The sequence below is a fragment of the Dasypus novemcinctus genome, chromosome X, assembly GCF_030445035.2.
Source record: "Dasypus novemcinctus isolate mDasNov1 chromosome X, mDasNov1.1.hap2, whole genome shotgun sequence".
Classification (NCBI taxonomy): Eukaryota; Metazoa; Chordata; class Mammalia; order Cingulata; family Dasypodidae; genus Dasypus; species Dasypus novemcinctus.
The window spans coordinates 61,285,323-61,310,406 of NC_080704.1; the positions used below are offsets into that span (position 1 = coordinate 61,285,323).

A 25,084-nucleotide genomic window follows, 5' to 3' on the forward strand; every position below is an offset into this window, starting at 1 on the left:
TGGTATGAACTCATGAATTCTTATTTTATTTTAAGGGTTATAATCTATTACAACTATTATTTCTTTTGTTGCTCAAATTGTCCCAGATCTGAACATTGGGAGATCCTTCAAGTTGGCTCTTTTGTCATGTCTCTATCATTTTTAAGTCCTTCCTAACTCTGATCTCAGCCCTGGAATCAGTCATTTCTCCAAGGAGGCAGGAGTGTGTGTGTGTGTGTGTGTATGTGTGTATGCTTTATCCATATCAACAGTATGGCAATGTGTTTATATATACATGTCAACTTTATTGAAATATACTTATCTCTAAATATATATATTAGCTTTATTAAAATATAATTCACATATCATACAATTCACTCACTTAAAGTATACAATTCAGGGTTTTTAAAGTATTTTCACAGTATTGTACACAGTATTGTACACAATCTAAATTTAAAACATTTTTACCACCCCAAAAAGAAACCCCAGGGGATTGGACGTGGCTCAAGTGGTTGAGCACCTGCTTCCCACATGGGAGGTCCCAGGTTCGGTTCCCAGTGCCTCCTAAAAAACAAACAAACAAAAAAATCAAACAACAAGCAAACAAATGAAAAAACCAACTCATGGGAGGCCATATGGCTCAGTGGTTAAGTGCTGGCTTCCTACATACGAGGTCCTGGGTTCAGTCCCTGGCCCAGTACCTCAAAAAAAAAGAAAAAGAAAAACCTATATCCAATAGCAGTCACTCTACATTTCCTTCCACACACTACCTCCAACTCTAAACAACTACTAACCTACTTTCTGTCTCTATGGATATACCTATTCTGGACATTTCATATAAATGGAATCATACAATCTGTCGTCTTTTATGTCTGGTTCTCACAGCATAATGTCTTATAAGGTTCATCCGTGTTGTAGCATTTATACGTACTTCATTCCTTTTTATTGCCAAATATTTCATTGTGTGGATATACCGCATTTTATTTAGCCATTCATCAGTTGAAGGACATTTGAGTTGTTTCTACTTTTGGGCATTGTGAATAATGGGCAGCAATATATTTTAAGCTATATTCAAGAGCCTGTGTGTACATCTTCCATCAACCTCAACTACTGCACAGCACTCTGTGGTGTGAAAACTCTTTATTTTCTCTGCGTACACCCTAAGGATGGATACCTAGATTGTTTCCAGTTCTTTGCTATCACAAATTATGATGTGATGATTGTTCTTCAACATGTTTCCTTATGCATCTTTGGGATGTATATCAAGGACTGGAATTGCCAGGTCATAAAGAATATTCTTAATTTGATGATGCTTTCTAGAATGGTTGCCCCAATCTTCACTGCCACCTGCAGTTCATAAGGATTCCTATAGCATTGCACGCATACATCCCAACACTTTTTCATCTTTTTCAGTTTTTCACCAGTCTAATGATATCTAATTTTATTTTCATTTGTATTTATCTGATGGCTACTGAGTTTGAGTTTCTTCATGTGCCTGTTAGCCTTTTGGCTTCCTTTTTCATATCTTTTGTAGGCCTGTTTGCATCTGGAAGCCTCTCCAAAGGCTACACTGTGAGGGCTACACTGGTAGTCTGAATCCTTCGGGAAGCCTAGACCCTAACCAGGGCTTTTACACTCTTATTCTATGGACTCACTGATGCCTCTCTGCCTCTGATTTCTTCACCTGTTTGAACTAACTTCCCTGACTCTGGTACTCAGGGCCCCTTTCTTATCAAAGTCTCCCTTTAGGTCAAGACCGTGGTAGGATCATGATTTGTGCCTATGGATGTGATTCCTACACCTGCGACACACCTCCATGAAGCCTATGTATGTCCAGAAACTATCTTTCTCTTCCTAGAGCTAACCCTCTATCAGACAACCCCAGAGACACAGAGACACACCACCATCCAAAATCTCCTAAAAGAACCCTGTGAGGAGGCCATCCAGGGAGGGAGGTGCTATGGAAGCTGTCAGTGGACAGGGCATTCTGAAGTTTTCACACCTATCAAGTCCCTGGAGCTACCTGTCTGGAGCAAATTATGAAGATAAAACAAGGGTCACTCTCTCCTTAAGCAGGGAGGGGATATGTGGGAAAGATGGGAGAACTTCTGGCATGATTGGGGCCTGATCACAGAAAGCCATTAGGAAGGAGGCAGTGGGGCAACCAGAGGAGGGAGAAAATTGCCTGTGACCCACAGTGGTTTTGGGACTGGAGAAATGATAGGCCTGGCCCTGGGGGTGCCCCCAGGGTCTGGCTCCTCTTTCACCAGCTTAAGCTCCCAGACCTCTCCAGATTAGGCCCTTCTGCTCAAAGGCAGGCTCTTGTCACCTCACTTCCCCACCATCTTTCTCTCATATACAGAAGGCTGTCTCCATGATGGCTGCCTTCTACTCTTCTGCTGTATTTGAACCACTTCCTTTCCCCTCTCTCCCCATTCCACAAAGTCCATATCTAATCACACTTTCTCTAGGATGCCTTTTCTGGATCCAATTCATCTCTCCCTTCTCTACTTACCTTCCTCTCCAGGAAAGAAAGGAGGGACCTACTGGCAGGTATCTCAAAGGAAGGGGAATGGAACTAGGCATGAAGTGGAGGGGGTCTTTGCCTCAAAGGGCTGGGTATACTCCAACACTGCCTTGAAGCTTCCATTTTCCTGGAGGTAACCACAATCTGCAGGGTCATAAGTCAGGACTCTCCTCATGAACCTCAGTGATTCTGGCCCTATAAAGCCTTGTAGTTTTCCACCTCATCTCTCTTCCTACTGGGCCCTGCTGTCTGGTCTCTAGGCCTTTGCTACTGCTAAACCCTCAGGTTGATTATTCTCCTTCTCTCCATAATCTGGCAAACCCCATTTCATCTCTCTAGACAATTCATCATTACCTCCTCAGTGGGGCCTTCCTTCATCCCGTCTCTCAGGCACAAAAAGTGGAAATATTAGCCATGAAAAATATAATAGTTGAAATAAAGAACACAGTAGATGAGATAAAAAATAGGTTGAGGAACTCTCCCAGAAAGCAGCATGAAGTAATAAAAATATTAAAAATATTAATAAAAAACAAGAGCCATGGAGAATAGAAGTGCCAGAATCTTGATAATAGTCTCAGAGAAAATAAATAAATAAATAAATAAATAAATAAATAAATAAATAAATAAATAAGAATGGAGATAAATATACTAGGATTAAAGTTGGCTGGATACAAAATTGATTTACATACATCAAATCTATTTCTCTATACAAGCAAATAGTTATATTTTTAAGTTACCATTTAAATAGAATTTAAAAACCAAGTACCTAGAAATCCTAGAAATAAATCTAACAAAGGATGTGCATATCATTTTTGGAGAAAACTATAAAACTTTTTAGAGAGAGGTTAAACAAAATGTAAATAAGTGGAGCAATATAACTTGTTCATAGGCTGGAGGACTTAATATCGTGAGGATGTCAGTTCACCCCAAAATGATATACAGATTCAATGCAACTCTAATTAAAACCCTGATGAATTTTTGTATGTGTATGGAACTTGACTGATTTCAAAATTTATATGGAAATGAAAAAAGTCAAGTAATAGCTATGACTTCTGAAGAAGAGGAATAATGAGGGAGAACTCACTCTATCAGATGCTAAGATTTTTAATAAAGCTATAGTAATTAAGACTGCATTATAAATAAATAAATAAATTTTAAAAGACTGTATTTTAGATAGAAAAATAGCCCAATGGAACAAAGACCTCAGAAAAAGACCCAAGCATATTTTCATATTTGATTTAACTAAAATATGGCATCTGCAGAGCAGTGGTAAAAGGACAGTCTTTTCAATAAATTCTGCTGAGACAATTAGATGTCCAAATAGAAAAAAACCACAAACTAAATTAGATATTTATTTCATACCATGTATTTTTAAACTCAAATAATTTCCAGGTAGATTATAGATCTAAATGTAAAAGGCAAAGACTATAATTAGAGAATATATTCTTAACTTTGGAGTAGTGAAAGATTTCTTAAATAAGATACCAAAAAAAAGTACTAATCATGAAAGGAAAGGATTGATAATATTGAAAACATTAAAAATAAGAACTTCTTTTCACCCAGCGACATACAAACAGTACAAAAGCAAGCTAAAGAATGGGAGAAGATATTTGTATGACTTAAAACCATCAAAGATTTCATATCGAGATTATAATATGAAGTCCTACAATTCCATAAGAGAGAGATAACCAATAGAAAAACATGCAAGAGTAGATAGAACAAGTATTTCACGAAAGTGAATACCCATATGGCCACTAAGAATATGAAAAGGTATTCAACCTCATTAGTTATCAGGGAAATGCAAATTTAAACCACAATGAGAATCAATATATACCCTTTAAATTAGCAAAAATTTAAAATTGACAATACCAAGGATTGGTAAGGATGCAGAGCAACAGGGCCTCTCATACTCTGCTGGTGCAGTGGACACTGGTAAAACTACCTCACGAAAGTTGCCTATGTGTATACCCTTTGTCCCAACAATTCTGTTCCTTAGCATATGCCATACAGATATGTATGTTTACATATAGAGGATACAGGCACATGATGTTCTTGCAGTCTTTTTAATATATCCAAAAATCAGAAATAAACCAAATGTCTTTCAAATTATAGTTGATAATGATATATATATATATATATATAGATATAGATAGATAGATAGATAGATAGATAGATAGATAGATAGTCATGCAATGGAATACTATACAGCCAAGAAAATAAAATACAACTATTGTAAAATTACAGATGAATCTTAAAAACATAATGTTGAGTGAAAGAAATGACACAAAATAATACATAATGTATGACTCCACTTTTATGATTTTTTAAAACATAGGCAAAACTAAGCTTATTATATAGTTAGAAATTCATACTTATGTGGTAAAATTTTTTTAAAGTAAGGAAGTGGTTACCATAAAAGTAAGTGTTTGGGTCCTTATTCAAACACCCCAACTATTAAAAGTCATTATTTTAGTTACTTTGGGAAATCTTGAAGATAGATAAGATTACATTAAGGGACTATTTTTAATTGTGTTAGGTATGCTAATGTCATTGTAATTGCATAAAGAAATGTCTTTTTTTTTGAGGTGCATACTTAAGTTCTTAGGAGTGAAATAACATGTCTGGAGTTTACTTTAAATATTCCAAGAAAGAGTGAAAGAGATCAAGAGCAGGGAGAGGAAGGGAGAGAAGAGGTGGCTATATGAAATAAATATGGTAAAATTTTGATGGTTGTTGAAGCTTGATAATGGATACATGGGGTTTTTATATTCTCTACTTTTGTGTACATTTGGAAAGTTTTAAAAAGAGTAAAAAGTCAGGTGACCATTATTTATGGTCTGGGGGGAAGGAGTTGTGATCAGGAAAGGGCATATGAGGAGTTTCTTTGGTTTGAGTAATTTTCTATTTCTTGACCTGGGTGATTTGCTTTTTAAAATTTTTAAAGTTTACACATACCCTTTCCTCTTTGCGGCCATGTTTCACAATTTTAAAAGATAAAAAAAAAACAGAAAACAATTTTGTATGAATACTGTCTAGAATTGTATTAATGTGTACTTGTGAAACTGTTACCTGTAGAAACAAAGAGCGACAGAGTCCTGTTTGGAATAATAATTAATCTTAGGTTTAAACTGGCTCAACTTGATGTTTAATAAGTAAATTGCTAAATATTTTATAGTGAGGATGAAACCGGTCTTCTTGCACAGTTTCTTTCCAGTCTGTTCTAATAAATGTTAAAATTGTAGGTAAATCTTTGGTTCTCATTATTTGCTTTGCATGAGTTCAGATCAAAATGTTATTCTTGCTATTTCAGTGCATTTTTATGCTTGAGATATGTTCAGCATGTTCTGAATCTTAGAACCTCTGCAGCTCTATGTTTCTTGCTTTTGAAGCAAAGTATGGAGAACATCTGTCTGGATTGGATGTGAGGGTATAGTGTATATATGGGTTTTTAAATGTATATATATATATAACTGGTCTTTTCACACCCTGTGTCCAAGTGATGTTGTATTTGAGTAGATGTACTTTGTTTTAGTCTAATAATAGGCATTGTCTTTTAACCATTTATAAACAGCAATAATATGCATTGCTGATATGACTAAGGAAAAAAATTTTTCAAGATCACAGTTTTAAATTTTTGTTTTGAGGCATGGTCAGACACTGGGGAGCTTCTTTGACTGCCCTAAAAATATAAATTTACCATCTCTTGTAGTTACAGGAATGATGTAGTCTGAAATCAGACATAAAGCCAAATCCTGCAGGTTGCTGAACTACAATGCAGGTTGAATTCAAAGGATCTCCAGACCTCTTATGTGAAACCAAAGCCACTGATTTTGGTAAGATGGGACCTTGAAAATTGGAAGAGGAACATCAAGGTTTATTTGGATAAATCTGAGTGCCCTGAATCCCAAAGCCCACAAGCCTCCCCTGGCAGCAGACGCAGCCCTTCTTCCCTATTCTAATGCAGCTGGCCCTACCTGACTTCGGGACACATGATCTTTCTCAACATCCACCCATGGTGACTCCACATCCATTACTGGATTCACATTCCTGTTTGTCCCAGGAGAAGTAGAATCTGACCTGAGAGGTCTAAATATGCACAAAAATGTAGCTAATTTATATTGACAGAAACCTCAGTAATATGTATAGGAATCGATTCTAGGGATCTAGGGTAAGAGACTATGATAATGGCCTCCCTGATTTCAGTGGGGGTGATGGGATCACCTCGAGAGACAAGGTTACTCTGGCTCCTAAATTGGGCAGCTGAGCCATAGCAGATTGGGCCAAACTTTTCAACAAGAGTGTACTTTGCAGCAATCCAGATATACTGTGTTAGTTGAAATAGCTAGAAGTATTTCTAAGAGTTGCTCAGTTGATTGACTAAAACTTGGATTCATAGTGGCCTATGTTAAATGAGGTTAAGATACCAGAAATTCCTTGGTACAACATAGATGGAGGAGGAATCCAGATGTATAGGGCAATAAGAATGTTGCAGCAGATTTTTCATGTGTTATCAACTCACCCTCTTGTGTGGACATTCCTTTCACAGGAGCTTTCAAAAGTACATTATGAAGTGTGGCAGAGACTAGCTAGATGGTCATTAAACCTGTTTTCTTTTCTTCCTGGGGATAGATTCAGACTGAATTTCCCAGTGTCCCTTGAAGTTATGTATGACCACTGTCTGAGTTCTAGCTAATGAAATGTGAATGGAAGTGATGTGCCCTACATCCAGGTTTGGCTCCTAAAAACCTCCTACATGGTCTTTTCCTCTTCTGGCTGGCTGGACTCTAGATGACAGTAGTACAATGACGATCATGTTTTGATGATGGTACACCCTCTAGACAGAAAGTGCTTGGCCTCCTGAATGACCACTTAGAAGAGGTCAGTCCAACTATTCACACCTACTTTGGAATGTTAAAGGAGGGAGAAGTAAACTTTCATTGTGTTAGATTACAGAGATTTGGTGGGGTTTTTTTTAGTTTTTTTTTTTTCTCTGTCCCAGAAGCTAGCTTTACCTTAACAATGCATGAGTTAGTACCAGTATCCTTAAAAAAACTTCAGTGTTTTTTATTCTGTAGGTCAGGGGTCATGGTAAGAGACTATGATAATGGCCTCCCTGATTTCAGTGGGGGTGATGGGATCACCTCGAGAGACAAGGTTACTCTGGCTCCTAAATTGGGCAGCTGAGCCATAGCAGTAATCAGAATGGTTTGACCTTTGGGAATCTGTAGTAGTGGCAAATTAGCATGTTTTTTTCTAGAACCAAAATAGATGGACAGCCTAATAAGGTCCTAATCGATCTATATAACCAAAAAAATCTTCTAGTCTGGCAAATAGAGGCCTGACCTAGTCCCCAAAATGTAGAGTTCAAGCCTCTTTCCCAGTTGCCAGACCTGAGCCAGTTCACAGACTAGAGCCCCTTGAATAAAGGGGAGGCTGGGTCCATTTGAGGAAGGACCTTGCTACACTTTTCACGAATGCGTTTGGTGAATTCTCCCTCCTTGCTTTCCCCAAAGGGACCTATGTTCAGGGTAACTGTTCCCTGGGGACAGGGAAATACCCAGACCTTTTGAAACAGACTGAATACTGGCTCTGACCTAGAATGTCTCCATGGTCCACCAGTCACAGTGTGATCAGATAATACATGACATTTGGGCCTGAGTCCTTCTTTTATAGGCCTAGGAGATCCCAAATCCTATCCTGTAGTGATTTCTCCAGTTCCAGAATACATTATTGGAATACACACATTATAGATGATATAAAGGATAGGAAGGATATAGCTGCAGAACAAATCAGTGAGTGAAAGATTACATTGGGGACCTCTTCTAGAAATCAACAGCAAAGAAGAAAGACACAAAACACTTTTAAAAAAGACTAAATAAATGGAGGATAAAATTTAAAACAGCCACATTGAGATAATAGGAATCCCCAGAGAATAATAAAAATGGAAGAGAGGATCTACTTTGTGAATGAAACTGAGCACGACATCAAGTAACCCATGCAACCTGTGTGTTAACTGTCCCATCATGCCATAAAGTTGTTTGTGTGCAGAAGCACTTCACCACCAAATAGAGTAAGTTTATTCAAGCAGGTCTAGAAGACGCAAATAAGCTGCCCGAGTAGGTGGATCAGTCTCCCCACCAACTGCACTGCCATCCCTTTCCCACTCACACATGAGGCCTCAAGGGGCGTTCCCTATTACCAGTTGACTAAGGGCTACAGTATTCAAGCTTGGTTTACAGATGGTTCTGCATGATATGCTCTCACCAGCTGGAAGTGGCTAGATGCACTGTTACAGTCCCACTTGAGGCTGATCCTGAAGGATAGTGGGAAGAGAAATTCTCCCAGTAGGAAAACTTTGCCTACACAGAGATGGTCAGATGTACAGATCTCCACTGATAAATACGTAATCACTAATGATTTGGCTAGATAGTCAAGAGACTTGGAAAGAACAGGATCGAAATATTGTTGAAGAGGCAATATTTCCCCTTGGAAAGGGAACAGAGTGCGAGGATATCCATATCCCACATAAATAAGCACCAGAAAAAATCTACTATAGAGGAAGATCTGTCAGATGGACAAGACATCCTGTTCTATGCATGTCAGCCAAGGTCTATCCCTGCCACATTTTTCTTGTCCAGTGGACTCCTGAACAAAATGACCATGGTCAAAGGCATGGAGGTTATGCATGGGCTTGGCAATACGGACTTTGATCAAGGCCAATCTGGCTGTAGCCACTGCTGACTGCCCAACCTGCCAACAGCAGAGATCAATACCAAGCTCCGCTGTGGAAATATTTCCTGGTGGCAACTGATTACAGAGACAGTATAAAATGAAAAGAGGCCATTGGACCACCATGCCTTGCCCCCACCCCACAATTCTCTTGGCACGATGCAGGCTGAGATTACTCAGTTGCAAACATGCTACCTTTCATATAAAATGAAGACACAGAGGGTAGAACCAAGGGCTGAGAGGATAGAGCCAAGAGCCACAGAGAATTAGTCCCAAGCCTTGCAACCCAATCAAGGAACTTTGGTTTGCCCAGCTGGATTTCTGAGTTGCTATGGACCAGTGACTTCTTTGTGTCTCCCAGCTCTTCCCTTTTTGGACTGGAATGTCTTAGCAGTTATTCTATGCCTATCCTACCATTGTGCATTGGGTGTGGTGAGGGCAGATAACTTATCTTTAGTTTCACAGCTCTGGAGATGAAGAAAAATAGTACCCAAGGAGCCATATTCAAGGAATACACCAGAGGGAGCTCCATTTACATACACCTGGACCTGATTTAGATGGTAACATTTTAGACTTTGAGCCAATGATATGATGGAATGAGAATTTTAGAGACCATGGGAAGGGGTAAATGTATTTTGCATGTGGAAGGGTCATGAATGAATCATTGGGGACCAGAGGACAAACTATAGAAGTCAGTCTTCAAAATGGCCCCAACAGTGCCTGCCTCCTGGTATTCACACACTTGTGTAATTTTCTCAAGTGTGGCCTAGACCTGTGAGTCACTTCTAATGAATAGAATATGGCAAAAGGGATGGGATGCCACTTCTAAGATTAGATTATAAATATTGTGATTCTCTTTCCCTCCCATATTCCCTCCTCCCTTGCTTGCTCTGATTAAGCAAGCTGCCATGTTGTGAGTTGCCCTATGTAAAGACACACATGGCAAAAAACCTGAAGTGGTCTCTGGCCAACAGCCAGTGAGAAATTGAGGTCCTCAGTCCACAACCCACAAGGAACTGAATCCTGCCAACAATCAAGTGAGTGAGCTTTAAACAGACCCTTCCCTAGTCAAGCCTTCAGATGACTGCAACCTGTAAGAGACCCTGAAGCAGAAGACCCAGTTAAGTTGTGTCCTCATTTTTAACCTACAGGAATGTTTTAAGCCACTAAGTTTTGCAGTAATTTGTTACACAGCAATACATAACTAATACAGGCAGGGATAAAAGTTATGCACAAGTTCAGCAATATGGACTTTTACCTACTCAAGCCAGTGTGGCTATAGCCACTGCTGAATTCTCAACCTACCAGCAGCAGGGATCAACACTGAACCCCCTCTGTAGAACTATTTCCTGGTGCCAGGTGGATTACGTCAGACCCCTTCTGTTATGCAGGGGGCAGTGATTCATCTTTACTGGAATAGACACTTATTCTGAATATGTACTTGCCTTTTCTGCCTATAATGCTTCTTCCAGGTTTAAACTCCCCTTGTGTCCCTGCTGTTTCATTTCCGTTTTCAAGGGCAGTACAGGCCTTAACACAGAGACTTGGTGGAAATTCCAACTCTGCCAGGATATCTTGGGCCAGGCTGGTTTTTCTAGGGGTCTGTTTCCTTTGTGTCTGAAGGGGACTTGGTGAAATATCTCATATGGAGCTTGACAACCAGAAGGGGATCTACAAGGGAGTGCCCCAAAGGCAAGGATCCTGTCTATCTGCCTGCCTCCCAAACCCTCTTCTCCCATTACTGTAATTACAGGACTTTTCTGGGAAACCATGGTTGGTTTCTGTACCTTCAGGGCCCCATGGACCCTGGACCCCAGACTCCACTCCCATGGGATAGCACCCTCTGTCAATGAACTTTATGCAATTCAAAGGAAAGAGAGTTCAAATGCACAGTGTAGGGTCCCAACTGCTCAGCCTGTCTCCCTTCTTCTGAGCCCCGACTGTGCAGGGCCCTGGCCTGGAAATGGGGACAGAGGACTCAGGCCTCAGCCTTGCCCTTCTTCCAGGAGCTCCCAACATGGGATTTGGGAGCAGGACAGACCCATTAACCCTAGTGCTTGAGACACAATACAAGGAACAGAGAAGACCCAAAGGGTGGGGGTTGGGGGTGGGTGGTGGTGAGAAGAGGGCCTAAGGGAGACAGTTAGGCTTTAGCAGGAATACGTCTCCCCATTCTATCACCTGCAGACCCAGGAGCCATTGTGAGGAATATGGAAACCTCTGGGATGACACAGCAAGGTAGTGTCTATATAGTAGGAAATGACTGAGGTGAAGATATCCTCTGCTTCCTCAATCTCATTCTCCCCATCCCCCACTCACCTGAAGCACCTCTGAATCAGTCATTCATCCCTTCCTAGAGTTGTGCATGCTGAAAGGTGGCAGGTGTGGAACTAGATGAAACTCTGGATAGGTGAGATTTGATCTGGTTTTTGCAGGATGGGGGGGCTAGGGCCCATCCTGAAAAGCTCATGGGATGCATATCCACTGAGAAGGGAGCAGGAAATGTGAGATGGGTCAGGGAGGTGCCAAGATGGAAAAGGCTAAAACCTGGTGAGGGATGGAACCATTCTCTGGAGGACCTACATCCAAGGTCTAGCGGTTCTCTATCCTCGAAGTTGCTGCAGGTTGTGGGCACTCTCTCTCCCTCCTTTCTCTGGCCACTTCCTCCCATGATTGGCTGCCTTGGGCTAGGGAGCAGTAGTGAAGTGCTAAGGCAGAGTCCTTTCCTGTCTGCCCAAGCTCAGGCCCATTTCTTCTGATGTCCTCAACTCCAACCCCCTTTTCATAATCAATTCCAGATAGGTGGACAGACTAAAGGACCAACTCTTCCCCCAAACTGAGGCCTGGGGTCAAACTGGGCCCAGGATTAAGGTTGATCCCTTCCTCCCCCTTGACTACGCCAGACTCTCCCATCCATCAAAGCTTTGTCTTCACTAGGTCTTTATCAACTGGACATTTGGGGAAGGGGAAAAACTGGAGCAGAATGAACCCACTGAAGATGAAGAAAGGCAAAATAGAAAAGTGTGATGAACTCCAGGGGTATGGATCAGGACCTGGCCCTTAATCCCTTGACAGGAGGGAAAGCCTTTGAGGAGTCAGGCATGAGAGGAAGCTGACTGGCCTAGCAAAACCTAAGTACTGCTTCCTCCTCTATTCTATCATAGCCAGACTGAGAACCTAGAACATTCAGGACCAAAGAGTGGTTCTTAGCCTTTGGAGCCAAGCATCCCTTTATGAATCTGAGGTAAACTAGTTAGCCTTCTTGCCAGAAAAACACATGCATGCAAATTCCCATAAAAACAACTTCAGGTGATTAACATTGATATTCACTTTAAAGATACTTAGAAGTAAACTCTCGGGGAGATGTGGCTCAAGTGGTTGAGCACCTGCTTCCCACATGGAAGGTCCTGGGTTCGGTTCTCTATGCCTCCTAAAAACAAAAACCAGCAAAGGAGAAAACCAACTAAGGAGAGCCAATGTGGCTCAGGGGTTAAGTGCCAGCTTCCCTCATACGAGGTTCTGGGTTCAATCTCTGACCCTGGTACCTCAAAAAATTAAAAAAAAAAGTAAACTCTGGGCTTCAAAGAGCTATGCTCAGAAGGGAGTCATAAAGAACCATGTACATGATTGCATTTCTATTAAATGCCTGAAATAGGCAAATCCATTGAGACAAAGTTAGATAGTGGTTGCCTAGGGCTGGGGGGGTGGTGGCAGAATTGAGATGACACCTAGGAGGTGTTTCTTTTTAGAATGACAAGAATGTTCTAAAATTTGACGATGTGGTGTGATTGCTGCATAGCTCTGTGAACATACTAAAAGCCACTGACTGAATTGTATGTAACACCTCAATAAAGCTTAAAAAAAAAAAGTGAACTCAGGTTGCAAATGACATCTGGGCTTTAGTCCTCATTCACAAAAAGCAGGAAGAACTCTTTAGGGAGGAGAAAAATCAGAGAAGGCTCCTTGAATATGGCATATGGATTGGATAGAAAAGCATTCCTAGAAAGAATGAAATTTTGTCCATGTCGTGTATGGTGCGTATCTTGATCTTAAGGGCAATAAGGCATCATGGAAGGTTTTAAACAGAGTGACATGATCATATCTACATTTTAGAAGCATCCCTCTAAATCACTGAATTGTACATTAAAAACAGGCAAATCCTATGGTATCAAGTATACATCAATAAAGCTGTAAAAAAAAAAAATTCCCTCTGACAGCTTAAAGAGAAATTGGAGGGCATAAAGTGGAATAGACTGCTGAAGGAGTTTAGGCAAGAGGTGTCAAGGCCCACCTGTTGGAAGACTGGCTTGGGGGTGGGGGACAATTGGGGATGTCTTACCCAAGGTTAAAGAGAACCTGGTGGAATTCAATGTCAGAACCCAGAGCACTCTGGCTTCAGCCCTTGTGCTACTGCCAGCACAGGCAAGTGATGGAGGCAACTCTCTCCCCCTTCCAAGAGAAATGCACTTCAGAAACATGTTTCCAAAAAAATGTTGCTAAGGGTTTTATTTCTAACAAGAGGAAAATAATAAAATAAAATTAAAATAGGTTTCAGTTGGAACCAAGTTTCTTGCTTTTTTCTTTTGAACAAATTAATTACACACCAACAATCTTCTTTTATTACAACATGAACCCAGGAGGAGGAAAGGAGACGAGAGTACAGGGAGGAAGGGTTGAGGTGGTTGTGAGGACAAGCACCAAAAGCTCTCTTCAGATCACAGGGAGCCCTGTTCAGCTCCCCAACCAAATCGACTTAAAATAAAAAACTGCGAGCACAGCTATGTGAAGTTTCCTCCTCCTGGGTGGAATAGTCAGGGGAAGGGAGGAGAAGAAGGGAAAGGAGAAGGGGGAAGGAAAGAGGGAGAAAAGGAGAGGGAAGGAGAAAGAGGAAGGGAGAAGGAAAAGGGAGAGGGAGGTGAGGTTAGTGTAGCATGGCCTGGCCAGGGCCAGAACTGGGGAGAGAAGGGAGAGGAGATCCCCCAGTTTGCATATGCACTGGCCCTGTCTCTGGAATGGTGCTGGCCCAACCCCTGTCACCCACCCTGCCTACCTGCCCATCTATCTATCTGCCTCAGGTGTCTGGGAATGCTGGTTAGAGGCTACCAGGGAGGGGGAACTCCAGGGGCCGGCCCCCAGGAGCTGAGGTCTGAACAATACCTTGGAGTCAGAATACAAAAGTCAAGGGACTCAGGGTGGGCTGGGAGGGGTGGCCATCCCCCCTCCCCCCCACCCGCCCACCTCCCAAGAAGTGGGTTTGATGGTCAGAAAGAGGATCCTTGAGGCTGAGGGGGGTCAGTTAGGGTCTGTGCTGGGTTGAGCCACTGTCACAACTGTTGCTGAGGCGGCTGCTGTGGGCAGGGCATATGCAGCCGGGGGTTCAGAGTGGAGAACGGTGCCAAAGAGCCTGAACCAGCCCCTGGCTCCAGCTCCAAGCCATTCTGGTTCTCTTGGATGCTGGGGCTGTCAGTGGTGGGAAGGGGTTGGGGGGCCCCCTCACCCCCAGTCTCCTCCTCCAGCTCCTCCTCCTCCTGGGCCTCCTCGGCCTCTGGCCCTGAGCTCCGTACCCTCTTTGGCTCTAGCTCCTCTCGGGCTGGGTCATCGCCCTCCCCACCCCGATCCACCTTCCGCCGCCGCCGCCTCTCCAGGGCCCGGCCCCGTGCCCGACTCCCATGGCGCTCTGCTTTCTCCAGCTGTGATCAGATAGGCAGAAAAGAATTGTGGGCCAGTGGTCAGGCCTGGGCTCCCTGCCTGCTTGGCCTGACCTCCTGGCCCTGCCCATCACTCCTCTCCTCTCCTCTCCTCACCTCCAGAAGTGTGTGGATCCGTTCTAGGTCTGGGGGCTGCCCAGCCTGCAGCAGCTGCCAGATGCTATGGTTCTCATCCAGGGTCACTTCAAGCAGATCCCCCTCCATCATGAGTTCCTCCAGGGGGGCCCGGGTTGCCTCAGGCAGCTCCAGTACAGGGCCAGTCAACTGTGGCAACAGCGAGGACAGCAGCTCCAGGTCTGGAGTTTGGGGGAACAGACTGGATTAGAGGCTGCCCCTGGTCTTACCCCCAGCACCACAACAGAGACAAGGACCATATGGGTAACTATGGTAGTATCAAGCCAATAGCCTACCCACACCTAGACCTACCTCTCTTACCTGAGCCCTCCCCCGGGGCTACCTTCTCAGGACTGGTCACACTGTCTCCATTCTCCAGCAACCCCAGGACCTGCCAAGAAGAGCAAGAATGGGTAAGAGTAACTGAACCAAATAGCTAGGCCCTATTCTCCTCCCCTAACCCCAAGCTTGGGACCCTCCACCTCCTAAAGGAAGAGGACAGAGACAGGCTGCCAGCAGGGAGCATAATCTAGGGATCTGGATGGGATACACAATGGGGCAGGGAGGCTGGGTCAAAGGAGGCTGAAAATAAAACAGGAACAGGGCTGGAGCCTAAAAAGGGTAGGGGCTAGGAGAAAGGAATTTGAAGACAAGAGCTGGGCTGGGCAGCTCACCTTAGGCATATCCTTGCCACTGCCCTCTCTAAGAGGGTCAGGAGCAGGGGTTGAAGGGTAAGTAGGGGGCTCCTCGGGCTTGGGTTCAGCCTGCAGCCGCTGGCGAAGCTCAGCCAGCCGTCCCAACAGAGCAGTCACATCCTCAGAGGCCAGAGCTTGCCTGGCACGGCCTTGCCAGCTGATGGCCCTCTCTGTGAGGCACTGCAGGGCCTCACCCTCAGGTAGCCGCACAGGCAGTCTCTGCAGGGCTACCAGCAGTGCCAGGATGGTCTCCAGGCGTGGGCGCCGTGAACGCATGCACAGTGGACACAGGAATTTGGTGTCCCACTCCCACCAGGCCAGTGGTGGGGATGAGATGGGACTGGGCTTTGGGTAGCTGAGGAGACGGGGCACCGACACACATCGCCCATGGAACCAGTCCTGACACAGGTCACACTGAAGAGCTCCCACCCCAGCTGGCACCTGCCCACACACACAGATGGAGGTTGCAGAGGAGGCTGTGGTCGATGATGCCAGTGGACTGGGCTTGGCTGAGTTGGTGCGACGCAGCTGCAGGATACCCTCCTTCTCCTTTTGTTCCCCCTCCTTGAAGGCCACGATCTGCCGTGACCAGGGCAGGAGGAGAGTCGGTCAGCACCCCATCTCTTCCCTTCTCTGGCCCCTTTAACAACCCACTCCCAAACCAGAACTGAGGCTCAGAAGGGGAAAGTGGTCTTCCCAGGATCACCTGGCTCCAACAGTCTTATCATCGCCAGGATGTCCTCACTGCAGGGAGATACCCAGAACCCAACTTCTCCCCATCAACACTCCAGGTCCTTACCACAGAGCCTGGGTCCCTGAGGTCCTGTGCAGACAGCCCCAGCAGTTCTGTGTCAGACTTGTACAACCCTAGCTCCTTTTCCATCCATCGGCTGCGCTTGGTGCTGTCGGAGCCAGCATCTGCACATGGGCAGAGCACCTGAGGCAGGTAGACAGAAGAGGAATGACTGAGTTTCCTCTGGTGCCCGCACTCTCTCCTCCCGTCCCCAGTCCCCCCAAAAGGCCCGTCTTCTCATGAGTCATCTGACAACAGCAAGGGGACAGGTGAGGCTATGGGTCAGGGTCTCAGGCCTCACCTCCAGCAGCGTGTAGCAAGAATTCTTCTTAAGGAAGGTCTTGGAGGCCTTCTCCCTCCATGAATGAGCTGTCAGTACCTGCAGCTCTAACTGTCTCAGCTCCTCCAGCCCCACAGGTAGGTCCCGGCCCACAGCCACCAGGCCTTCCAGGTCATCCAAGCAGGGGTAGTGGTCACCATTCTGGGGATAAGGGTAAGAGAAAGTTCAGTTCAACTTGTCAAAATCTACAGATTCTTACTGTACCTGGTCCTGAGCTGGGCAGGACAGGGAAGATGGACTGGACTCATGGTCTTGAGACAGAAAAAAAACGGGGATCATATACCAAGGAGCTTCCACCTGTCTCTCCCCCAAAACTCCTACATTCATTGGCCCAGCCCCAAAATTTCCAGGACCACCAGACTAGTTATTTTGTTGTGGTTTGCTTCTTCTACCCTCCTCCATGCCAACAGCCCCTGCCCAGCTCCATTCCCACACCACCTGCCTCCCTGCTCCTACCATTTTCATTCTAACCAGCATCCTCTCTTCCCTCAGGTCAGCCTCCCAACCCCTATTCACACTGCTTACCAAGCACACTGGTGCCTCCTATGTGCCATGTCCCCTTCCTCTCTCTAGCCAACCCAATCCAGCACAACCTATGTATGTGCCATCTCTTCCCCGCTGGACTGAAGGCCAGGGTAAGAATGGGGTTGAAGGGTGGGGGTGGACGATAGGGTCCTCACTTGGATCTCATCCACATCAGCAATCCAGGCCCGGGCCTTAGCAAGAGCCTCCTTGAGAGCCTGAATGTTGGGCAGGTGAACAGGGATGTTTTCTGCCTCACGGATTATGGCCTCCAGTGTGGCTGGTGGATGCTTCTGCCTAAACGTAGGGGAAAAAAGAGGACTTGGTCTGGGGTGGTCTGTCTGAACAGCCCAGCTTGGCCACCAGATACATCTGCATAGGCCCTTGGTGCACCTGTTCATCCTTCTCCTAGTTGAATCTACTTGCTTGCATTCTGTCTATGGGTGGCTGCCAGTCCCTGTTTGTTTCAGATTGTATGCACCAAACTTCATCCTTCTGCCATAGCTCCTTCTGCTTATCTGCTAATCTGTCAGCCTGCTAGCAGTGCCTACACATATAAACCTGTGGTATTAATCTGTTGCTGCAGATTTGTCAAATTGCCCTGTGTGTGATGTCTTTCTACCAACTTTGTTTATCTGCCTGTTAGTACTTCTGCTTATGTGCAGGTAAACATGTCGGCTTGTAGGGCTGGACCTCTATATATCTCGGCATTTGTCCATCTCTGCATCTCTAACAGCCCACCTCTGCCTCCATGTGTACATGATGTTTAAAAACAAGATAGGATACAAAAGAGGGGAGAGTCAACACTTCGACACAAGATTCTAGATTCCCACCCATGGGAATCATCTTCAGGTTCTCCTGAAGATTAGATGTGCTCTCCCTTTCCCATGTCCTCCAGGTATCGGTATACCAGGATTACAGTACGGCAGGGAGAGGTAGAAGCTGGACCTACCTGGCCTCCAGGCAGAGATGAGCCTTCTCCTCCCAGCGTTCAGCAATGGTCAGCAGCTCCTGCAGCTCAGCCTGGGCCTTATCCACAGCAGGGCTGGGGGCTACACTGGCACCCGCAACCAGCAGTCCCCGCATGACAGCCAGGGTGCCCCTTCGGGCTGAGGGAGCCAGCGTGCGTTTCACCTCATCCAGCCATTGTGCCTGCTCCACCTGCCGCTGGAGCTGCTGGGCCTCAGGTACTTCCACCCCAAGCTGTCGCCCCTTCTCCAACAGGGATTGCAGTAGTGCTGGACTAGAGGGCAATGAGGCCAGGGCCTCACGGGCCTCAGCCTGGTAGGCCTCCACCTGTTCCAGAATACCCTAACAGGAAACAGGATGAAGAACAAGCTCCTTAGCTTTTGGGAAAAGAAAGCCGACCTTGCACTAGGCTCTCCTTCTCCATGCCCTAAGACAGTGGTTTCCAATGCTATTAGAATACCCTGAGGCAATCTGTTCAAAATGCATATTCCTGGGCCCAACACTTAGAGATCCAGAGATCCTTCATGGGGGTTGGTCAAGAGTCTGCGTTTTATTTAACTTCCCAGAGGATTCTGATGTGCAGCACCAAGAGACCCTTTGCCCTAAAAAACGCTTAAGCTATGTTTAATCTTCTCACAAACCCTCATCTCCACTGGTGTCCACTGCCATTTCCACCCCATTTCTTCTCTATCTTCATGAACTTTGCTCAACTTTCCAGGCCCAACAAATATCTTTGTCACTTTCTTCTCCTTCTCCAACTTCTCCAGGAAAACTTCCCTTGACTCTGCATCCTATACTTGTACCCTTTACCACCAGCTCCTCAAATATCATTTGCAAAAGGCAGTCCTTAGTCCTTTTGCCTCATACTTTCCATTATTTTTTCACATGTTTATCTTCTCTTACCCAAATAAACTATTTAAGGGAACCAAGAGGGGCCTACTGCTCAGGTCCCTGATCCCTCAGCAGCACTCCAAGCCCATCCCTCCTCACCTTGACATCCCCAATCTGGTGCATGGCACAAGGCAGGTTGTTCATCTGGTCCAGAAAGGCCCGGAGCTCAGCCAGGGTCATCTGTAGACCAGCCACCCTGTGGGGGCTATGGAGTTTCACATAAAGGGTTTCAGGTCCAAATCCAGCCCCCTCCCTCCATCTCTGTGCTAAGACTCAACACCTTTCCTCACCATACCTACCCACCTTGATCTCTCATACCTCAGAATTCTTCCAGATGTCTAAGTTGGGTGGAGGGAGAGTTTTAAGATACAAGCATTTCATATGAGGTGAAAGAATTGGAGTAGGATAACGGCTTAAAATTAACTAATGGCAACAGAAGCTGGACTTTCCATTTTCAACTCATCATCTTTCACTGTAAACTCTAAAGCTGTGCAACTACGGGGCAGGCTTATGCTTCTGTGTCCTTTCCTTACCCCTAAACCTTCTACAATTCCTCCCTGCCCACAAAACCCCTCAGCCTATCCCTCAACTATCCTTCAGGTACTTATGAAAAAAAAGAAACATCTCTAGTTTTCTTGTCACTGAGGCACCCCTCTCCATTCTAAGTTGCCTCATCTCCTTGCCCTTCCCAAGGCCTCCCAAGCTACCTCACAATCCAGTGCTTCCAATTTCCTGATGTCCAGTCTGCCCAATGGTACTCAGAATCCACCAATGATAGCACTTTTCCTAGGTACATGATCCTCAATAGGCTATCTCTACCCCAACACCTCATGCTGCTATACCCAGCTTCCTGGCCGCTGACCAGTCCCAGAGCCCGGGACACGCAAGCCTCCGCTTCACTCAAGCAATTCTTCAGTCGCTGCAGTAGCTCACTATTAGGAAACCTCCGCTCACGGGCCTCAGACTCTAGTGCTCTCAGCTCTTCAAGGCCTGGAGAGAGAACGAGAGCAGCAAGGAGTAGGCAGTATTGAGGAAAGGCAGATGAGGAGGGTTCGAGGTACAGGTGGAAAGGGAATAGAACTTGCCTGTGGAGTCCCTCTGTCCCCCCATCACTCACTGCGCTTCCGCCCATCCTCCACCTCCAGGGCCACTCGCACTTTGTTGGCCCAAGTGTCAAATGACTCGGCCCGAACCTTCAGCTTATGCAGCATGGCAGGGAGCTCATCCAAGGTGTACCGATACCTGGAGGACAAGGGAAAGGGACAGCATATCTGGCTCAACTCTGCCTCCTCCTCCATGCCCCATTTCTACCAGGTAGGCCCCATGCTCACCGCAGATACTGCCGGCTACTAGAGCACTTGCAGAGGTCATTGATGTGGGAAAGACAGACAAGGCCATCTGGGCAGTCATAGCAGGCTAGGGCTGATAGGAAGCACGTGGTCTTGCACTTGATGCACTGGCGCTCATCATCTGGGAGCAGCTCAAAAGCCTCTCGCTCAGCCTCTGTGATGCCCTGGGAGTGTTCAGCCCATACACATTATATAAAACCAGAACAGCATTGTAGAAACCCCCATCTCAGAGACCAGAGCCCCACTTTAGACTCAAAGACTCAAATCTGTGCTGATGACAGTGGAGAAGCCCAAACCCCAGAGAGCACACCTGAACTTTAGAGCAGGGGTTTCCAAAAGGGCGTTTTGGGCAAGAAAGGAAAGTGGTAGACTAAGTCCCCAGAGAGTTGGCAATGTGTGGGAGTGGCCAAAAAAAGGCCTGGCTAGTATGGGTGTGTACTGTGTAACAATGCTGGCTACTTAGCAGACAGAAGAAATTGCTTATACATACCTAACTTAAATATATTCAACTGTACATGTTCATGCCTAGTGTTCAAAGATACACATTTTTTTCAATGACATGGCTTCCAAACCTAAGCCAATGACTTCATCTGTTCCTCAGATGAAGAAAAAGTAATCTATTCCAAAAAAAACACAGGAAAAGCCAGCTATATGAGAATAATTGAGAGACAATACAATGTTATACATAACAGGCAATTTTAGGGAATTTAAAGGAAATTTTGACTACCATAATTTGTCATATTTAATGACTTTAAAACCTAACCCGGCTTGGGAATTGTCCTGAATGACTCTGCAACAACAGATACAGGCCATTATATATCCTGCCATAACCTACAGAATTAAGTGGGAGAGAGTGTAAACTACAATGTAAACTTTAATTCATGCTTAGTGTCAATACTCTAAAATGTGTTCATCAATTGCAATGAATGTACCTCACTAACGAAGGATGTTGTTAATGTGGGAAAATGTGGGAGGTGTGAGGAGCAGGACATATGGGAATCCCCTATATTTTTTGTGACATTTGTATAATCTAAGTATCTTTTAAAAATAAGATTAAATAAAAAAACAAAAACAAAACCCAACCCCTGCATCATAAGATATGAGTCCACTGCATAAAACAAATCCCACTTCACCACTTATTAGCTATGTGATCTTGAGTAAATTATATAAACCTTTCTGGGTTTCAGTTTCCTTATCTTGTAAAATGGAGATAACAGTACCACCTTCACTGGGTGTTGAGGATTAACAAACATAAAGCAATGAAGGGCTGAGAAAAGCACATTAGAACTTAGAATAAATGCTCAACCAATATTTACGGTTATTATCTCTAATTTTCAGACAAGAATACCTACTTCATAGGCCAATCTCATTTTACTGAGGAGGAAGTCTCAGAGTCAGCAATTTGCCTAAAGTAAGAATATGACTGCAGTCAATTTTGACTTCAAAAAAATGCTCTAAGAGTGAAGCCCCTAGGTATATTTGTTGTTGTTTTTGTTGTTCCACTGAGAACGGGATACAAACTATAAGCCCTCTCCCCAGAAAAGTACTCAAATACACATACAATCTTTTAAAGAATTTCAAGACTGGGGGTGGGTGCAGAACCCTACTTGAAGTGTAAAGAATTTTGAATGTCAGCATGAGAATGTCTATTCTCCCCACCTTGCTTTGGCTCCTTCCCATAGCCTGGCATAGCCACAAGGTCATCACTTAATAACAGCAGTGAAAGGCTCCTAGAGAGAAAATGATCCTTGAAGAGATCACCAACACCACAAACTGCAAGGCCCCATACATTTACTATAGCTGCAACTTTCCTTACAGTTCTTCATGCTTGTAGGAAAGCTGTAATTCAGCTTTAAAATAATAAAGTATTACCAAACAAGCAGCAAGAGGTCCTTAGGACTAATATTTCTTTGTAATCTTATGGAGGATCCTTACTAAATTAGTTTGCAAACTACACAAGTATAACTTTAAAAAGGCTGAAGTATATGAGTGGACTTTATAGCTTTGTAGCAATGCCCCCTAATGAGAAACCTGTTAAAGTAGGACCTCCTACTACTTGGTAATATTATTACTCTAGCTTGAGTTACTGAACCATATGAATATAATTAAATGGAATTTCCTGACAAAAGTTCCATATTTCAATCATTTTTTTCATGCCTTAATATTATCAATAACAATAGCAGTGGCTACGCTGCAAGTACAGTAATAGATGCTTTGATATAAATCACCTTGCTTAAGTTTTATAACCACCTTGCAAGTTAGATATTTATTCTCATTTTACAGAGTGGGAAAGTGAGAACATGAGAGGTTAACTTGAAAAGGTCACCCAGCTAGTTAGCGGTGGGGGTTTCCATATGTCTATCTTGTTGGATTAAATAATGATGAAATAAGGCTATACCAGCACTTACTATAGGCCAGTTATGTAACAACCATTATCTTTAATCCACATTTTTCAGATGGGGAAACTGACACTCAGTGAGGTAAACTAACTTGTCCAAGGTTGCAAGTAAATGGTGTTAATAGAGAATGGAACATGGTTTTCAATCACAGGTCTACTTCTTTTCACTACACCCCAAGAGTAGAGGCTACATCTTTTACTTTATGATGCTGTCCTTTCCTCCCCCTATCTCTACCAGATGAGGATGTCTGACCCAGGCACTCTCCCTACCACCCACCTTCTCCAGCAGGGCCTTTCGTAGACGCCGCTCTTCCTGCACCATGATGAACATCTCCTTATGCACAGCTGCTGCCAGGTTCAGATCTAGCTTCTCTGGACAGGCAGCCATCTTGCATATGAGTTCCTCATGGGAAAAGACGCAGTATCTTCGGAGCCGGCGGTAGTGCTCAATGCACTGGCGCCCAGCAGGCAACTGTGGACAGATTCAAGACTGAGCGTGGCTGAGTCTGGAAGCCATGGTGTCTTCAACCTCCCGCACAACTCTCCTGCTTCTCCCAGTCAGCCCACCATACTCCAGACTCACCCAGTCAGCAGTGCAAAAGTTGACAGCCTCAGCAAAGTTGTAGCCTTGGTTGAAGCCACTGTGGTAAGCACGGGGGAAGGTGATAACGAATTCTCCGGCACACTGGTTTGTGCGGACAACCTGAGGAAAAGAAAGGCCAAGGTTGGTGAGACAGGTTTTCCAGTCTATAGAAACCTAATCTAAGTGCAAGATCCTTAAGGAGGTAAAGGAAAGCCTCAGGAAACACAGTCTGACAACAGATTCCCAGAACTTCCAACTCTGAAAGGATGGACTAAGGTCTCTACTCTCAAGTTTTTATTTGTATTGACAGACGACATAAGATTTCAGAGTCAAAAATAGGAAATGTGTATATAAAAATATTTCGACTTTCCTGGTAATTTTTATTAAAAATTTTCATTAAACTGACAAAGCATTTTTCATTAATATTTATTTTTATCCATCATATATGCAATGTCAAGAGTCAAATGGTTCTACAAGGTTACAAAATCAGAAGGCCCTGCCATTCTATCCTCCCCAGAGGCAATCACATTTCTCTCTTCTGATTATTTTGGTATTTAACCTCGCAAGCCTAAATAACATACTTCTAGAATATGTTAAAAATAGCTGCTTCTTTCTCAACTTGCTATTATAATTTTACTTTCCAAGAGCTCTTTTTTGTTCTCAGTATGTTCCTTGTTAATAATATCCTGTTCTTACTTCATGTTTGCAATATAGGCTTATCTCTGAAGATACTGAGGTCTCTTTTCCTTTTCTTTTAAAGTTTCCTTCTCTTTGCCTTGCCAGTTTCTCCAAGTTGCTTTTTTTCTTTTTGGTTTTCCTCAATTATCTGTTAATCTGTACCTCATATTTAAAAGTAAAAGACGGAAAAATGGAACGGAAGCTCTGACTGCATATGTGAAGCTTGTTAATTAAGAGCTACAGAACAGGGTAATCTGGTTCGGCTATTTAGTTTGGGAAAATCTAAGTCTTTCTCTCAGGCCAGTCAGATTCTCCACAGAGAAAAACTCTACCAATTTCCTACCTGTAGGAAAAAGGCCTGGCTGCCAGTTTTTCAAGAGCCAAGTGCAGGAAGATGAATAAGAATCTCAGCATCTCATATGCATACATTAATGAATCCTACTATTTTCACTATACTCTACCCTCGACTGTACCTAGAAGACCTCAATGGAGAGACTTTGTTTTAACCTCTTCAGAAATAAACCTCCAGTCTTTTCAAAGAGTAAGGGAGGGTTAAATTCCTAGCTGCTCAGTACATGAGGGGATCTTACCACTTCCTACATAGACTTGAACCAATCCTTATTTTCACTCCATCCATCTTAACCTCCAGAATGCTTGGTGCCACCAACTCCTGAACTGTGGGGGATTATGCAGTGTAAGATTCTGTTTTCTAGTTTTGAAGTTTTATTGTCTCCTCTCTTGTCTTCTTCATCTCTGATTTTTCACATTAAAAAAAAATTACTCTGTGTCATTTTAGTGAGGTTTCAGGA

General features: G+C 44.1%; 1 protein-coding gene across 36 annotated transcripts in view; it reads right to left on the bottom strand.

The window, feature by feature from the left end:
* Positions 1-263: 263 nt before the first annotated feature.
* The window catches only part of KDM5C (lysine demethylase 5C), a 43,241-nt gene continuing 18,420 nt past the window's right edge, over positions 264-25,084 (bottom strand). For 5 of the 36 annotated variants that reach the window (XM_058291866.2, XM_058291867.2, XM_058291862.2 and 2 more), the window contains 14 exons: positions 23,598-23,717; positions 23,292-23,486; positions 20,599-20,780; positions 20,385-20,509; positions 20,110-20,257; positions 19,367-19,472; positions 18,360-18,718; positions 17,566-17,704; positions 16,847-17,026; positions 16,552-16,689; positions 15,732-16,331; positions 15,370-15,448; positions 15,040-15,239; positions 14,416-14,925 (listed from right to left, as the gene is read on the bottom strand). In XM_058291866.2, coding sequence (XP_058147849.1) covers positions 14,560-14,925; positions 15,040-15,239; positions 15,370-15,448; positions 15,732-16,331; positions 16,552-16,689; positions 16,847-17,026; positions 17,566-17,704; positions 18,360-18,718; positions 19,367-19,472; positions 20,110-20,257; positions 20,385-20,509; positions 20,599-20,780; positions 23,292-23,486; positions 23,598-23,717 — 2,937 coding nt within the window. In that variant the 3' untranslated portion in view covers positions 14,416-14,559. Of the gene's footprint in view, positions 544-13,714; positions 14,034-14,415; positions 14,926-15,039; positions 15,240-15,369; positions 15,449-15,731; positions 16,332-16,551; positions 16,690-16,846; positions 17,027-17,565; positions 17,705-18,359; positions 18,719-19,366; positions 19,473-20,109; positions 20,258-20,384; positions 20,510-20,598; positions 20,781-23,291; positions 23,487-23,597; positions 23,718-25,084 lie in introns of those variants that run through there. The other 31 variants (XM_058291876.2, XM_058291877.2, XM_058291874.2 and 28 more) reach the window with 16 other exon arrangements.